Source organism: Crotalus tigris, unplaced genomic scaffold (assembly GCF_016545835.1).
Source record: "Crotalus tigris isolate CLP2741 ecotype Arizona unplaced genomic scaffold, ASM1654583v1 scf7180000023636.1099087, whole genome shotgun sequence".
Classification (NCBI taxonomy): Eukaryota; Metazoa; Chordata; class Lepidosauria; order Squamata; family Viperidae; genus Crotalus; species Crotalus tigris.
The window spans coordinates 602,551-618,916 of NW_024100093.1; the positions used below are offsets into that span (position 1 = coordinate 602,551).

The following is a 16,366-nucleotide window of genomic DNA, read 5'->3' on the forward strand; positions in this document are numbered from 1 at the left end:
TAAGTGAGTTTTGCCCCATTTTATGACCTTTCTCACCATAGTTGTTTAGTGAATCACTGTACTTGTTAAATTAGTCAAACTGTTGTTAAGTGAATCTGGCTTCCCCATTGACTTTGCTTGTCAGAAGGTCGCAAAAGGGAACATAGGACCCTGGAACATGGCAACCATCATAAATATAAGCCAATTGCCAAGCATCTGAAATTTGATCACACAGCCAGGGGTGTGTGTGCTATAACGATCGTATAACTGTGAAAATTAATAATAAATCACTTTTTTCAGTGCCATTGTAACTTTGAACAGTCACTAAACAAACTGTTGTAAGTCAAGGACTTCCTATATTGTCTTCCTAAACCAGAAACTGGGAATCATCCAATGGGAGGACATCGTAGTCAAGTCAGCATGAACAAAGGACAGGAGCAGCTTTAGAATGCAATGTGGAGTTGCCCTCTATATATTTCCAAAATGAGCGACACTGTCTGCTGTGAACGTAGAATCCCTCTTTTGAATACAGAATTGCTTTGTATTTGTAATGGTACATTTGTATTTGTAATGGTACATTTTTTAAAATAAATGCACAGAGGAAAACATCCTCTTTAAGTCTTAAAACAGGCATTTTGTGGAATTGGGTTTTATATCTAATAACTGTGAAAATTTGGTATAAAGATGTGGTAACATGCATGCATAAAATATTTCTTAAGCTGCAGGGTAATATATTAAAGAGTTTGAACATAACTAAAGTAAAAGTAGCAATTAAACTAAAATAGAAAATAAAGGTAGTCCTCAACTTACAACCATTTGTTTAGTGACCATTCAAAGTTTCAACAGTACTGAAGAAGGTAACATCATCAGTGCTAGTATGGAGTGGGGGAGAGGAAACCCCACTCCTTACTAGCACTGATGATGTTACCTAGTTTGGGTGATAAATGTCTGCAGAAAGCCCCAAGGAACCCTCAAATGAAAGGTGCTTAGGATTAGGGTGTCAGGCAAAAACAGCTAAAAAGAGGATAAAATAAGATTGGAATTGGCCAAGTGATACAAAAATAATTTGCTCATCCAGCAACTGATTCTCACTTGTTTCTTGCAAATTAGCCAAACTGCAATTCAAGCAAACCAGTGCTAAGCATGATGTGTGCAACAGGTTTATGATGGGATAGTCTTTTAGTGAAGGCTGAACTCAGTGTTTATAATCCAGTTGTGAACTGTTATAGAGTTAAGGTTCACCAGTGTGATGTCTAGGAGTACTTATGTCTTCCTGGACATCTCTTTTTGCACCCTGCACATTACCTATTTTACTGGGCTTATAGCATTTAAAACATGAAATAAGCATAACATTCAAGAAATATTTAATGTTACCTTAGTATTTAAAAAAAAATCTAAAATGTTAAAAAGCAAAACGACAGTCTCCAGCACCCTCTTTACATTTCAGCAAGCCTCCAAAAGATCCCAAGCATGATTAGAAATTAAAAATAATACCATTATTAATATTTATTGGATTGAGCCACATTGTCCTGCATGCGGTGTTACTGAATTGCCAGCTGGATGAATTTAGGACGCTCACAGATATGGAGATTCTTTCACCAGAGCAGCTGGTATTTAAGGCATATATGTGTGTGTGTGTGTGTGTGTATGTGTGTGTGTGTGTGTTAGATCTTTATGGCTATACCTTAGCTAAGTTTTGCAAAATTATTTCTCGAGTTTCTGCTGAGTGGACAGTGACCTCTTTGGCGTGGACTCTCAGTGTCTAGAAAATTTCCTTCACTTAGTTCTTCTTGGTAGGAAGGTTTGTCTTTTCTTCTGACAGAGGAAAGCTGAAAAGAAATCATATGTCAAATGAGAACTGAGTGAGCACTACCTAATGACTTCTTGATCATGGTTTTGATGAGTGGTCAAGAAAAATAGCTTATGTTTGTTTTTGTTGGAATTATAGTATGGATTTGAAGACAAGTTACTAAGAATACCACGGACTGAAAGAAGAATCTATTAATCAGTCCTTGGCCCATAAAGCCTAAATCAGGGGCGTCCAACCTTGGCAACTTTAAGACTTGTGAACTTCAACTCCCAGAATTCCCCAGCCAGCCATCTTGGGAGTTGAAATCCATAAGTCTTAAAGGTTAGACGCCTCTGATTTAAATGGTCCCTTGAGATTTTCATCAACAAACAAAAACAAATGTACTTTGTGCGAATGATAGAAGCAGATGACAATTTTTTTGCAAAACGACAGATTAACAAAAATAACTTGTGTAAAGAAATGTATTGGCTTGTTGAATAAGGGGGGCCTTCGCCAGGCAGACCCTGCTCCCTTTAGCTATCACACCAATAAAAGTACACCAGTATTAGTGCAAACTAATATTCTTTCATAACACTGCAGGCTTTCAGAACTGGAAAGTGATTTACCTCGTTAGAACTGAGTGCTTCATTTTCAAGAATAGGCACAATTGGATGAGTGGTCTGCAAAGAATGGAAATGTCAAGAACATTAAAAGGCAATTGAAGTAGCCAAGATGACATAATAATGGCATAACATTAAAAAAAAAAAAGCACTTGGCAAATTGAAAACTAAAGGCCAGTACAATCTGCTCCTAATATCCTCATTATGAATGGCTATTTGAGGACTTATTGATGATGTTATCAGGAAAATGCCAGATGGTGTATTTATGCAGACAGCAAGCTAGAGTTCTTGGAAGTGTGTCTCCTTATGTGCAGAAAGAAACAATTTTGCCCCTGCTTTCATATCAAGGTCTTTGCCAGCAATCGCTAACATTGATTGGAAAAGAGACATTACTCTTCCTTTCATTGTGAAAGCATCTAAATAAGAAAAGGTAAAGGTTCCCCCTGTCCAGTCGTGTCCATCTCTGGGGGGGGGGGGTGGCGGTGTTCATTTCCATTTCCTAGCCATGGGAGCCAACGTTGTCCAAAGATGCTTCCGTGGTCATGTGGCTGGCATGACTATACATGAGGTATATGGGCTGTTGTTACCTTCTTACCAAGGTGGTACCTATTTATCTACTCACATTTGCATACTTTTGAACAGCTAAGTTGGTAGGAGCTGAGGCAAGAACGGGAGCTGACCCCATCATGCAGTGTTTGGGTCTCGAACTGCCAACCTTCCAGCTGACAAGCCCAACATCTTAACCACTAGAATACCATGCGTGCCTTAGATCTAAACAAGAAGCTTTTCCCTGAAAGACAACAGAAGCTGAATAGATCATTTGAAAGCTATATTCCAGTTGCTATAGTTCTGTTTGTGATTTCTGAGCCCGAAGGTTTGTGAGGTTTAGATGTGAGAGGCTGTTTTCCAATCTATCAGCACTTCATCCCACCTCAGCTGCTTGAGTTTTGAAGTTTTATAATAGATTTCACAGGGAACCTAGCCAACAAATCAGATCTTAAGCTTAAACCTTCTAAGTCTCTTTTACATTCCCTGGGGTTTTTTTTTTAAATGCTCATAAGAACCACTGAATTGATTTTTCCTGCTTATATAACTAATCTTTATCAATGTCTTGCCTCATCAGTTTTCCCAGCCTTTTTGACTCATGTGAACTATTATTTTCTCACCCACGAATATGCACATATTATAGATCAGGCTGCAATCTACATGCCTACTGTATTTCCCCGAAAATAAGACTGGGTCTTATATTAATTTTTGCTCCAAAAGATATATTAGGGCTTATTTTCTGGTTAGGTCTAATTTTCGGGGAAATAGGGTACTAAATGCATCCATCTGGCTAACGATCTTAACTGGGGCTTATTTTTGGGGTGGGGCTTATATTACAAGCATCCTGAAAAATCATGCTTGGGCTTATTTTCTGGTTGGGTCTTATTTCATAAAAACATGGTAGTTGCTGTTGTTAGGGGGGGGAAATCTGGCTATAAAGTAGAAGGGTCTTGCTCCTTGGTTTTTGGAGGAGATAAAAGACAATAGAGACTTCTAGAGCACTGTTGGAGAAAAGAACAGACCAACCAAGCATTGGTAAGAACCCATATTTTGGATTACATCATGGGAAGAAGAGTAGCAAAATATTTTTGTACTGTTAGTGCCTCCACACATAACCAACCATCAATCCTGTTTAAAGTGATCCATTTCCTGCCGGGAAGGAGTCACAAGACTATCTACAGGCTGTTACGAAGACTACTCTATGCTTCTAATGGATAAAAAATTGTTCAGATTCACTGAGATGATAAGAGTCTGTGGATGTGACCAAGGCAAGGATTTGTTTGATTATGTGGGAAATGCTTGGCTCTGTGACTCTTGAGGAAGTAGACAGGACATGCTATCCAGTCACTTGCTTATTTAATGCCTTTCCCTCCTGGTCTCCTGAGAGGTGACATGTGGTTAAATCCATGCGATAATAAATTTATCCTTGAGAAGAGGATGGTTTCACTTGCTTGAAGGAGGCAATGGTGTACCTACTTGCCCTCAAGAAACCATAATTGGATTTAAGGGTTTTGGACAATTTTCATCCAGAAAATGTGAAGAATGTGGATCCAAAGGGCCTGGAAGAGATTAATTACCTGCACTCAATTGGAGTTCAAATCAAGGCATAGTATGGAATTAGAATTGATCACACTTGTTGGTGACCTCTGCTGGAGCTGGGCCAAGAGTGGTGCAAGTCTCCTGTTTTTTCTTAATATCTCAACCGTTCCAATATACCAGTCATGGTATTCTTCTAGACCATCTATGAAGTTTGGGAGTAGGAATGCTGGTGCTGGGATAGCTTTTCTTTCTCTGTGGTCAGTTCCAAGTGATGTTGATGGGTGTCGAGAAATCTAGCTTGAAGCCACTGAATAGTGAGATGCTTCAGGGCTCAATGCTCTTAATTCTTCTCCTTAAGTTCTAAATGAAATCCTTGGGCAAAATCATATGTTGATATGAATCAGGTACCATCAGAATGTTAATGGTTCTCAACTAAACATCATAACCCCTGGTCAACCAAACAATCTTCTGTTGTAAATCTATTTGTTTACTTATTTATTATTATATTTGTTTATTAGATTAAAAATCCATTTACCCAGAAAGGTTGTTTGATCAAATCTATTGCTATACTGAATTGCTTTGCTCCAAAATGAAAGGAGAAAGATTCTAAAACTAATAATACAAAAGAAATCAACCAAAGTATTTATTAAACTTACAGTATATTTCACCCATATCTCCAAAGGTGACTGTAAGCGGCTTACAGACATTCAATTAAAATGCACTATAGAACATTAAAACAATGTAGTATTTGCATTATGCTCTTCTCTGTTTCTGAACAGATAATGTCTTCTATTGGGTACATGTGTGCTTGTTCCCATCAGTGATTAAAAGGATGCTTAAAAGCTCCTGTGACTGAGAGAGTTTGTATCTACTAGTTATGACTGAACAAAATGCAGAAACATGATCAATTAATTCTCTATAAATCAAGCATGGTTCAAATGACAATGGCTGCACAAAAATGTATCAAAATGGCAGACACTATTTTAGGCATAGAGCAAGCTTCAGGTTCCCCAAAATTGCAAAAGAGTTTTTAAATATAAAGAAATTCTTTATTGGAGAATGTGAGAAGTTTTATTCAGAGAAGAAACATTTGGAGCAACTACGTCACAGGAAAAGTGATAATAGATTCCAACTGTTAACTGGTGGAAACTGCTGGAACATTTTCTATGAGAAAAGCCAGTTAAAAAGCTGATGAAGACCAAATTGAGACTCTTCTCCTGTCTGGACATGCAGGTGCCACAGAGTGCACAATTATTTCCTGTCAAAGATCTGCATAAAGCTGAAGCATTGAATGTAAGGATTGGAGATCTTCTGCTCCAACCCCCTGTCAATGCCAGTATCCATTACTGCAAATGGATACTAGAAAATGTGCAGACGCAGCCAACTTCAAATGTCCACAAAGAATACTGAAGAGCGTAGTAAAAGTTACTCAGGTAGCCATGCCAAGAAATCAGCAGGCACTATCCCTGGCGTGTAATGGTATTATACATAAAACGCAAATAGACAAACCTGATGTACTAGTAAAAGTCATAACAAAATCTACTAACGAAGAGCTGAATTCTCTCGAAACTTGCTGCCTGCCTAGTGGACTATGCATTAACACAGGAGGAAAATGGATGGATTTCCCTCTCTTTTTTCCCTAGTCAAAATTTCACAATGACACCACATCACCAATATTCTATCTTTCTGCAGAACATCTACAGTAGTGACCACAATTGTGGAAACCTTTTGGGAAAATTGTATTTTTGAGATTTGATGACTAATAACATCACTTTTTTTGGAGTAGTACCATAAAATTTTATATCAATGATTTAATCAAGAATGTAATGCAACAAAGTTCAATTATCTGTACTGTATTCTATGAAAAGTTATAGCCAAATAACCAGAAAAAGGAAGCACATCTTGCTTAGGTTGATATCAGGTAGCTTTCCTTCAACTGATTGTAGCCAATGAGCATGAGTGTTTAGAGAGCCAATCAGATGTCATCTTGTTTTGGCAATGAGCCAATCAGATCACAATAGAATTGATGTCATGTATTGAAGCTCAGAGGAGGACATTTGTCAGTGTGTTATGTGATCGCTATCAAGTTGGTTGGGTTTTTTTCTTTCTTTCATTTAGTGAGCTTGTAAAATGCAATAAAATTAAAGTAATGGTGCAAAGAGTTGACTGGTTGCCCAGAAAGCGATGTAAAGTAGTATTATTAAGTGAACGAGGCTACAGTTATAAAGAAATTAGAAGAAAAATTGGTGGAAACTTAACCAAAGGTGGCATTTCTACTGTATGCTTTCCCCAAAAGGTTTCCACTACTATAGCATGGAATCCACAAGAATAATGTGACACAGCTGACAAATAGTTTAGTCAAAGAAATTAAACATATGTTTCAGCAATTTGTACAGCTCAGGACATATTTCTAGTTGGAAGGCCTAAGGCTGCAAAACATTGTACAAGCCAGTAACTACTGTCCTTTCAATTTGACAAATTCAATGCCGATGTTCTAACATTCCTTTAATCCTCTTGAAAACAGGCCAAGATGACAGCATGTAGGTTAAATGTACCAAATGAAATATTTTACACACACTATATAAATGCACACATATCTACATACCCAACTTATTCAGTTTTAGAGTAAGCAACATTATGCAAATTGCAGAAAGGGAATAAAGGCATAATTTCTTTGGTAAGTGAAGAACTTTTTTTAAAAAAATGTGAAAATAGAAATACAATGAACCTTGCAGAGCATCATTGCTTCTCTCATGTTTATATACCAGTTGATATATTGCTATTTATGCTTTAAACTTGTTAACTTTCTGTTTCTGAGGATATCATTAACTCTATCCAGCCATAATTATCACAATCCTTCCACCTCTCTTACCAGTTTGTTGTTCTTTCATATATTTGTTCTGGAAATCAATCTTTATTCATTTTCTGGCCTAGAAACTGGAGACTGTGAATTTTAGTCCTGCCTTAGTCATGAAAGCCGGCTGGGTGACTCTGGGCCAGTCACTTTCTCTCAGCCCATACCACCTCACAGGATTGTTGTGAGGGAAAAGAGGAGGAGAAAGGAGCCTTAGATATGTCCGCTGTCTTGAGTTGCTTGTAAGTAATAAGTAAGCAAGTAATAAAAAATCTAATAAATAAATACTTCTTTAACACTCAGTTTTGTATTTTGTCCTTATTCATTCAGCAGCCATTTATTCTTGGGTCCCTCTTCCTGTTTTGCCATGCATACTTTTTACGTCAAGCACTGTAACTCATTCTTTTCTTATGCTCCTGTCAGATTGTTACTTCCATATCATAGCGTGGTCAAAACCACAAAGTTATACACAGCCATTTTTGTTTCTTTCAACAAACATTCATTTCTCACAGCAGTTCACAGATAGTAGCATCCCACTACATTTCTACCAGCAACTGCATTACTTAAAATTTCTTCATCCATTTCCCCATCTTTAGTAAACACTGGAAGTTTTTAAGAAGAGACTGGAGAGCTGTTCGTCTGAAATAATAATAATAATAATAATAATAATCCCCCAGTGAGGCACTACCTTGACGTGGTTGTGGGGCTTGTGTACTCTGAGGAAGATGAGAGCTATGCCAGAGGTTCAACCATACTGGACAGGTCTCATCAGAGGAGTCAGACAAAGAGTGTCTCTCCCATAAAAAATATGGTGAGACGTAAATTGCAGAATGCCATACCGGCTCGGACGTCGCCCGGGTTAACAAGGTCCGCGCTAGATATTGGAGTTCCTGGATATCTGGTGAAAAATGGGTTACAGGACTCAGGACTGTTGGCTGAGCAACCAGGGCCAGCAGCTGCAGAACTACTGGAAGAAAAGGTGTTTACCCGTCGCAGATACACAGTGATGGAAAACAAAGAAATAATGATCTGTTACTACAGATCAAGTCCAACAAGAAGAGGATATCTAAAACGAATGCACCAGTTCTGGAAAGAACAACATCCAGAATCAGAAATAACAGAACAGAGACTAGCAGATCAACGCCGATTTATAACACGAAATAAAGTATTCACAGAAACAGAATTGGACGAACTGCAAAGGTTTACCCAGGGCAAAGAAATCAAAGCTTTACCAGAAGTAATTCAGAATGTAGAGGCAAACCAGGGGGAGTTGGCAGTGAAGGAATCTAGCAGAGATATACAACTGTTCTCATTTGGAAACCAGGCACCTCTACCTCAGGAAGAACAAAACCCTCTAACTAAAGAAATAAAAGAATTGAAACAAAGAATAACTGAGCATCTAGAACAGCACAAAAACAACAGAATAAGGCTACCTGCATTGAAGCTTGTTCCAAAGAAACAGCTAGCACAAGCATTAAAAGATGCAAATATTGCAATATCAAGTATAAGCACCAATTCATTGCAAGAAACAAACCAACTAATGTACAGCACAGCTGCAGTTATAACAGAATACCTGGGATGCAAAATCAACAAAGAAGAAAAACAAACAAACAGTGCACCAGAAAAATGGAAGGTTAGACTAGAAAATAAGATCAGCAAGTTAAGATCACATGCAAGCAAGCTAGAACAGATGAAAGAAAAGAAGCTGAAGCATTTTATTGCAAGAACAAGAAGACCAAAGAATACCTAATCAAGAAATACCACTTAGAAACAAGGAAGATCAAGGAAGCACTGGAAATAATAAAGCAACAAATAACAGCTATAGCCAGGAAAATCAGTAGATATGAAGCTCGAATTGCAAACTATAGGCAGAACCTCCAATTTCAATCCAATCAGAAACGTTTCTACCAATCCATCAATGGAGAAACTGCAAGGAATCAGTCAGTACCTGACAAGGAAGAAACAGTGCAGTTCTGGAAGCAGATATGGGATAACCCAAAGAAATACAACAAGGATGCGGCTTGGTTAAAAGAGGTGGATGCAAATAAAACAGAAGTTGAAATGAAAGAACTAGTAATAACAACAAAAATGGTAGAAAAAAGAGCAAAGAAAATCAAAAATTGGTCAGCACCAGGTGAAGATGAACTGCATGGGTTTTGGTTGAAACATCTAACTGTTATACACCCACTCATTGCCAAGCAGTTCAACAATATACTACAAGGAGGAGAAATTGAAAAGTGGCTAACAACTGGGAAAACCTACCTAATAATGAAAAATCCAGCAAAAGGGGCAACACCAGGTAACTACAGGCCAATTACCTGCTTACCAACAACTTTCAAATTACTAACTGGTGTGGTAGCTGATGCAGTACAACAGCATCTAGTTGAAAACAATCTCTTTCCACCTGAGCAGAAAGGAAACCGCCCCAATAGCAGAGGAACAAAAGATCAACTCCTAATAGACAAAATGATCTTGGAAAACTGCAAGAGAAGGAAGACCAACCTGAATGTGGCATGGATTGACTACAAAAAGGCATTTGACTCTCTGCCACATGATTGGATAATAAAGTGCCTAGAAATAACAGGAGTCAGTAGAAACATCAGAAAATTTGTGCAAAGATCGATGGCACAATGGAAGACACAGTTGCAGATCAATGGTGAGAGGCTGGGAGAGGTTAATATCAAGAGAGAAATATTTCAAGGAGATTCATTATCACCATTACTATTTGTTATTGCACTGTTTCCTCTGTCAACAATACTGAATAACTCAGGACATGGCTATCAAACATCAAAAACATCTGCCAGACTATCCCACCTCCTTTACATGGATGATCTGAAGCTGTATGGAAAAACATCATCTGAAATAGAATCGCTGCTCAACACTGTCCGTATATATAGCCAAGATATTGTAATGGAGTTTGGCTTGGACAAATGTGCCACACTTACTATCAAACAAGGAAAAATAGTGAAAACTGAAGGAATCAAGATGCCCCACGAAAATAACATTAAGAGTCTGGATGAGGAAGAGTACTACAAATACTTGGGTATCCTTCAAGCTGACAACATCAAGCACACTGAAGTCAAGAAAAAGATTAGAGGTGAATACATCAAGAGAGTGAAGAAGATCTTAAAATCCAAACTCAATGGAAGAAATACCATAAAGGCAATCAACACCTGGGCAATCCCAGTCATTAGGTACACAGCTGGAATAGTGGAATGGACTCAAGCAGAACTAAAAGCAATGGATAGGCAGACCAGAAAAATAATGACAATGAATCATGCCCTTCATCCACGCAGTGACATTGATAGACTTTATCTACCAAGGCAAATAGGTGGGCGTGGAATGCTACAAGTACATCAGATGGTTGAAGAAGAAAAAATGGCTTTGGAAGAATATCTGAAGAACAATGATGAAGATGCACTGAAATTAGTATATCAGGAAGGCTTACTAACTACTGGAGAGACCAAACTGGCCTACAAGAAAGACCAAATGAAGAACAGAATAGAGGCATGGGAAGACAAAGCACTACATGGCCAATACATGAAAAAAATAGCTGGGAAAGCAGATAATAATAAAACCTGGCAATGGCTAAGAGCAGGAAAATTGAAGAAAGAGACCGAGGGACTAATTCTGGCTGCACAAGACCAAGCCTTAAGGACAAATGCATACAAAGTCAAAATTGAGAAGACAGCAACAGACAGTAAGTGCCGCCTATGCAAAGAAGCTGAAGAAACAGTGGACCACTTGGTAAGCTGTTGCAAGAAGATTGCACAGACTGATTACAAGCAGCGGCATGACAAAGTAGCAACAATGGTGCATTGGAAGATCTGCAAAAAATATCATTTGCCTGTAAGCAAAAACTGGTGGGATCATAAAATAGAGAAAGTCATAGAAAATGATAAAATTAAACTGCTCTGGGACTTCAGAATTCAAACAGACAAGCACCTGCAACATAACACCCCAGACTTAACAATTGTCGATAAGAAAGACAAAAAAGTCTGGATAGTGGATGTGGCAGTGCCTGGAGATAGCAGAATAGAAGAGAAAGAACTGGAGAAGATAACAAAATACAAAGACCTACAAATAGAAATAGAAAGACTGTGGCAAAAGCAAGCAAGAGTAGTACCAATAGTCATAGGCTCCTTGGGTGCAATTCCAAAACAACTGGAGCACCACTTGAACACCATTGGCATTGACAAATTCGCTATTAGTCAATTGCAAAAGGCGGCCTTATTAGGAACTGCTTCCATCCTGCGACGATATCTGTAATACCATCAAACATCCACATCTGCCTATCCCAGGTCCTGGGTAAGGACTCGATAGGTAGACAAAATGCCAAATCCAGTCTGAACATCTGGCTGACTGTGCGATGATGGATAATAATAATAATAATAATAATTGGAAGGGACCTTGGAGATCATCAAGTCCAACCCCCTGCAGGAAACCCTATACCATTTCAGACAAATGGCTGTCCAGTCTCTTCTTAAAAACTTCCAGTGTTGGAGCATTCACCGCTTCTGGAGGCAGGTTGTTCCACTGGTTAATTGTTCTAACTGTCAGGAAGTTTCTCCTTAGTTCTAGATTGCTTCTCTCCTTGATTAGTTTCCAGCCGTTGCTTCTTGTCCTGCCTTCAACCGCCTTGGAAAATAGCTTGACTCCCTCTTCTTTGTGACAGTCCATGAGATATTGGAATACTGCTATTATGTCACCCTTCGTCCTTCTCTTCGTTAAACTAGACATACCCAATTCCAGCAGCCTTTCCTTATATGCTTTAGCCTCCAGTCCCCTAATCATCTTTGTTGCTCTTCTCTGTACTCCATCTAGAGTCTCAACATCGTTTTTACATCGTGGTGACCAAAACTGGATGCAGTATTCCAAGTGTGGCCTTACCAAGGCATTGTAAAGTGGTATTAATACTTCACGTAATCTTGATTCTATCCCTCTGTTAATGCAGCCCAGCACTGTGTTGGCCTTTTTGGCAGCTGCAGCACACTGCTGGCTCATATTTAAGTGATTGTCCACTAGGACTCCAAGGTCCCTCTCACAGTTACTACTATTGAACAAAGTACCCTCTATACTATACCTGTATATTTGGTTTTTCGTGCCTAAATGTAGAACCCTTTTTCACCATTGAATTTCATTTTGTTAGATAGCGCCCAGTGTTCAAGTCTGTCCAGATCCTCCTGTATCCTAAGCCTGTCTTCTGGAGTGTTGGCTATTTCTGCCAGCTTGGTGTCATCTGCAAATTTGATGAGTTTCCCATTTTTTCCCTCATCCAAATCATTGATGAAGATGTTGAAGAGTACTGGGCCCAAAATAGAGCCCTGGGGCACCCCACTACACACTTCCCTCCATGTAGATACGGTTCCATTGGGGACCACATGCTGAGTATGGCCAGTTAGCCAGCTATGGATCCATCTGGTGGTGATGCTGTCTAACCCACATTTTTCTATCTTGTCAAGTAGTAGGTTGTGATCTACTTTATCAAATGCCTTACTGAAGTCCAAGTAAATTATATCCACAGCATTCCTCTGATCCACTAATTTTGTTACTTGGTCAAAGAATGCAATAAGAATTGTCTGGCATGATCTGTTTTTCACAAACCCATATTGGCTTTTAGTAATGACTTTGTTTGCCTCTAGGTGTTCGCTGATTCATTGTTTGATTATCTTTTCCAGAATCTTCCCAGGTATCGAGGTCAGGCTGATAGGTCTGTAATTTCCTGGGTCCATTTTTTCCCCCTTTTTTGAAGATGGGAAATAGTATAGGGTTTCCTGCCTGAGCAGGAGGTTGGAGTAGATGACCTCCAAGGTCCCTTCCAACATTATTATTATTATTATTATTATTATTATTATTATTGATTTGCTTATTGACATAAGCTGCAGGTGCACTTATAAAGGAGCAGTTAGAAACTAATAGATATTTGTACTGTTTTAATCATCATTTCTTTTTCTTTTCTTAAACAACAAATAGTGGAGTTTTGGACATTTAACTCAGAGATTTACATTCTTACATATGGCTAAAAAAATAATTGTAAAATGGAATTTATTTTTATGGTTAATTTCTAATCAAATACACACTTAATTCTAGCCATATGGTAATTCTTTTGTCCAGTTAAAAATACTGTATTTCTGTACCAATTTTTATTTTATTTCTGTTCTCCTTTTGCCTTCTTGTATGCTGCTTTTAAAAAAAAAATCATCAATTTAAAAAAATTAAACAAAGTCTAATTTGCTTTGCATATTTAAGACAAACTGTTCTGTCCTGATTTAATTGGATTTGAGTAGGAAGCAGGGGAGCATTTCAACTCTATATGTTAATGTTATTATTTTAAAATAATTTAACACAACTTTATTTAAAAAAATAATAATATAATGCTGTATTTACACAAAAGGAAGGGTTAAAAATGATTCCCCCTAAGAAAGATTAAAGATGAAAAACTCATACCCAATTATAGTAGTTTTTCATTTCAAAACACTGGCGTTTTCAGAAACCGATTTAAGTTTATTATGTACTTTGATGTTCTTCTGAAATGGCAACATGAAATAAGACATTTTGCAAAAAAAAATAAATGGAAAAGATAGATGGAAAGACAATAAAGAGCCATTTTTAACTGCCTGTCTATTACTGAAATGTCATGTTGGGGTCAGATAATCTCCTGCAGGTGAATACATGAATCAGCCTCCAGACTGGAAATGTTCAAAGCTTGGTATACTTTTGCCAGAGATAGCTTGCCCAAGGCCACTTGCCTCTTAACTTATAAAAACTGATCCAAGCCAGTTCTATGGAAAAGCTGCTTTAAATTTAATTTGAAATGAAACTGATTTTAAAAACTGTAATTTTACATGGCTAGTTTATAGTAACTGGATTCCTCGAAGAATCTTCAAACATTAATCATTAGAATTAAGATATGAAAAGCAACGAAAAATGCTTGTCTGAGTTAGATAGACCAGAATGATCATTTTGCTTAGCAAATCTCTTGCTCCCTACTGGTACAGAGTGCAGTTTTTGGCTGGTTAGCTCAGGCATTTCAACAAGGCAAGAGGGGGGGGGGGAAGCAAGTTACTCAAGTGAATAATTAAGATAAAACCTGTCAATTTCAATCAGGCTGAAAAGAAGCAATCCTTCCCAAAAATGCTGCAAGCTAATCCAAGGTAAAGGTGAAATTGTAACAATAATGTATGACAAAAGCTCAGTAGATTTCCATATAAATGGTAAAAGTCAGGATATTTTAGGCTCCTAAGACTAGAGAGAATGGGCCCAACAGAAAGTAAGAAAAACTTGTATTGCGTTAATTGATCAGATACAAGTGTGTTTCAATTTTTTGGCCCATGGGCTCAAAAAATGTGGTTTTGGCACTGAAGTTAGCTTCATTACTATAATGGGCTGACACATCCGCTACAGCCAGTAGAAATACCATTTCCATAGCAAAAATTTCCTATTCTGTTACGTTTAACAATGTTTCCCCAAAAAGTAAAATAATTGCTTGCCTGCCTGCCTGCCTGCCTGCCTCCCTCCCTCCCTGGAATATGGGAAAGTAAAATTCCTAATATGGTTATTGTACATATGCTATAGTGGTAGAGAAGAGCTTCACAAAAAAATAATGCTACTATCAATGGTGGGATTCAGCCAGTTTGCACCAGTTCGGTAGAACTGGTAGCTAACTTTTTGTTGCCCAGGCCCAGAACGGACTTCCGGAAGCGGCATCCACACAGAGAACTGGTTGTTCACATATTTGAATCCCACCACTGGCTACTATGGATTTTTAAGTTCAATGATGCATTCCTAGTAGGATCTTCAAGTACCTATATAACTTGTGAACTATTTAAGTCAGTATACAAATACAAATCTGAGTATAATTTTGTCTTCAGGTTGCCTCAGAAAAAAGACAACCTGAAGACAAAATTATACTCAGATTTGTATTTGTTTACTGACTCTGTCCTGTGACTCTTTCTTTCTTATTTACTTGGAAGATTTACCTTTCAGCTGACTGCTTATGAAACCTCTCAGTCATCCAGGCAGTGTTGTCTGGAAGTTGAGTCACGTCCACTGGACTTCTTTTCTTTTTTTGGTTGGAAACGTTTTGCTCCTTATCCAAGGAGCTTCTTCAGGATAAGCAGTGAAATATTTCAACCCCAAAAGAAAAGAAATCTAGGTGCCGCGACTCAATTTCTTCTTATTGTGGTTTACAACTGATAATCCTAAATGCTAGTGATGAGAGCTGGACACCCCCTCCCCACTCCAACGAAGGAATAATATGGGAAAACCCCAAGACAAACTAACCTGGGTCAACAGCAGCCTGAGGCTAAATGGCAAACACTTGACACACACAATGAGGAACCAGCTAGCAACAATCAGGATTAACAAATACACAACAATAAAAGTAATTAACACCTTTTAGGCAGGATTAGCAAAGAAATTTAACCAACAGTAGTCACTGACCAGCAAATCAGGAAAGGCAGATTCAACCTCACCAATCAGAAATGACAAATTTGGAAACCACAAAAAGGTATAAAAACCCATGTTTAAAGATCATTCTGTCTAGCTAGCCGGGGACTCGAGCTGAATTGTCACTCAACTTTGAGCCTCGTGATTAAACCTCTCTTTCCGATAGCTGGCTTCACGATCTATTTCTTCCGCACTGCGCCGTCAAGGAGAATCCCGGCTGGAAGAACTGAACGGGGGAGTTCCTCCCATCACTAGTTTACAACGAACCCATCTTGTTCCACACATAGATGCTGGAATGAACAGCTCAAAGAAGCCAAAATGTGCCATTTTGTGTTTTTAGGAGAGCTGTCAGTTGACCCCCCAGTACTGCTTGTGAGAGGGAAACAAGCTTCTAAAGCTGCTAAATCTCTACAGTGGTTGAAACCTAGGGACAGAGAAGTTCTCCTCTGAGAAGAAGGGGCTCAACAAATCTCTGACAGGCAAAGGTTTAATCTCTTGGCGTCCTTTTCATTCATCCTGAGAGCAGCACAAATCAGAGTTTTTAAACATACTGATTCAGTGGGACTAAGCCGGCCTTGTGAGATTAAGCCT

The 16,366-nt window shown here is 38.4% G+C and overlaps 1 protein-coding gene across 4 annotated transcripts in view; it reads right to left on the reverse strand.

The window, feature by feature from the left end:
* Positions 1-85: 85 nt before the first annotated feature.
* The window catches only part of LOC120297563 (muscular LMNA interacting protein), a 73,386-nt gene continuing 57,105 nt past the window's right edge, over positions 86-16,366 (reverse strand). For all 4 annotated transcript variants that reach the window (XM_039320336.1, XM_039320335.1, XM_039320333.1 and 1 more), the window contains 2 exons: positions 2,395-2,448; positions 86-1,808 (listed from right to left, as the gene is read on the reverse strand). In XM_039320336.1, the coding sequence (XP_039176270.1) occupies positions 1,665-1,808; positions 2,395-2,448 (198 nt within the window). In that variant the 3' untranslated portion in view covers positions 86-1,664. The remainder of the gene's footprint in view (positions 1,809-2,394; positions 2,449-16,366) is intronic.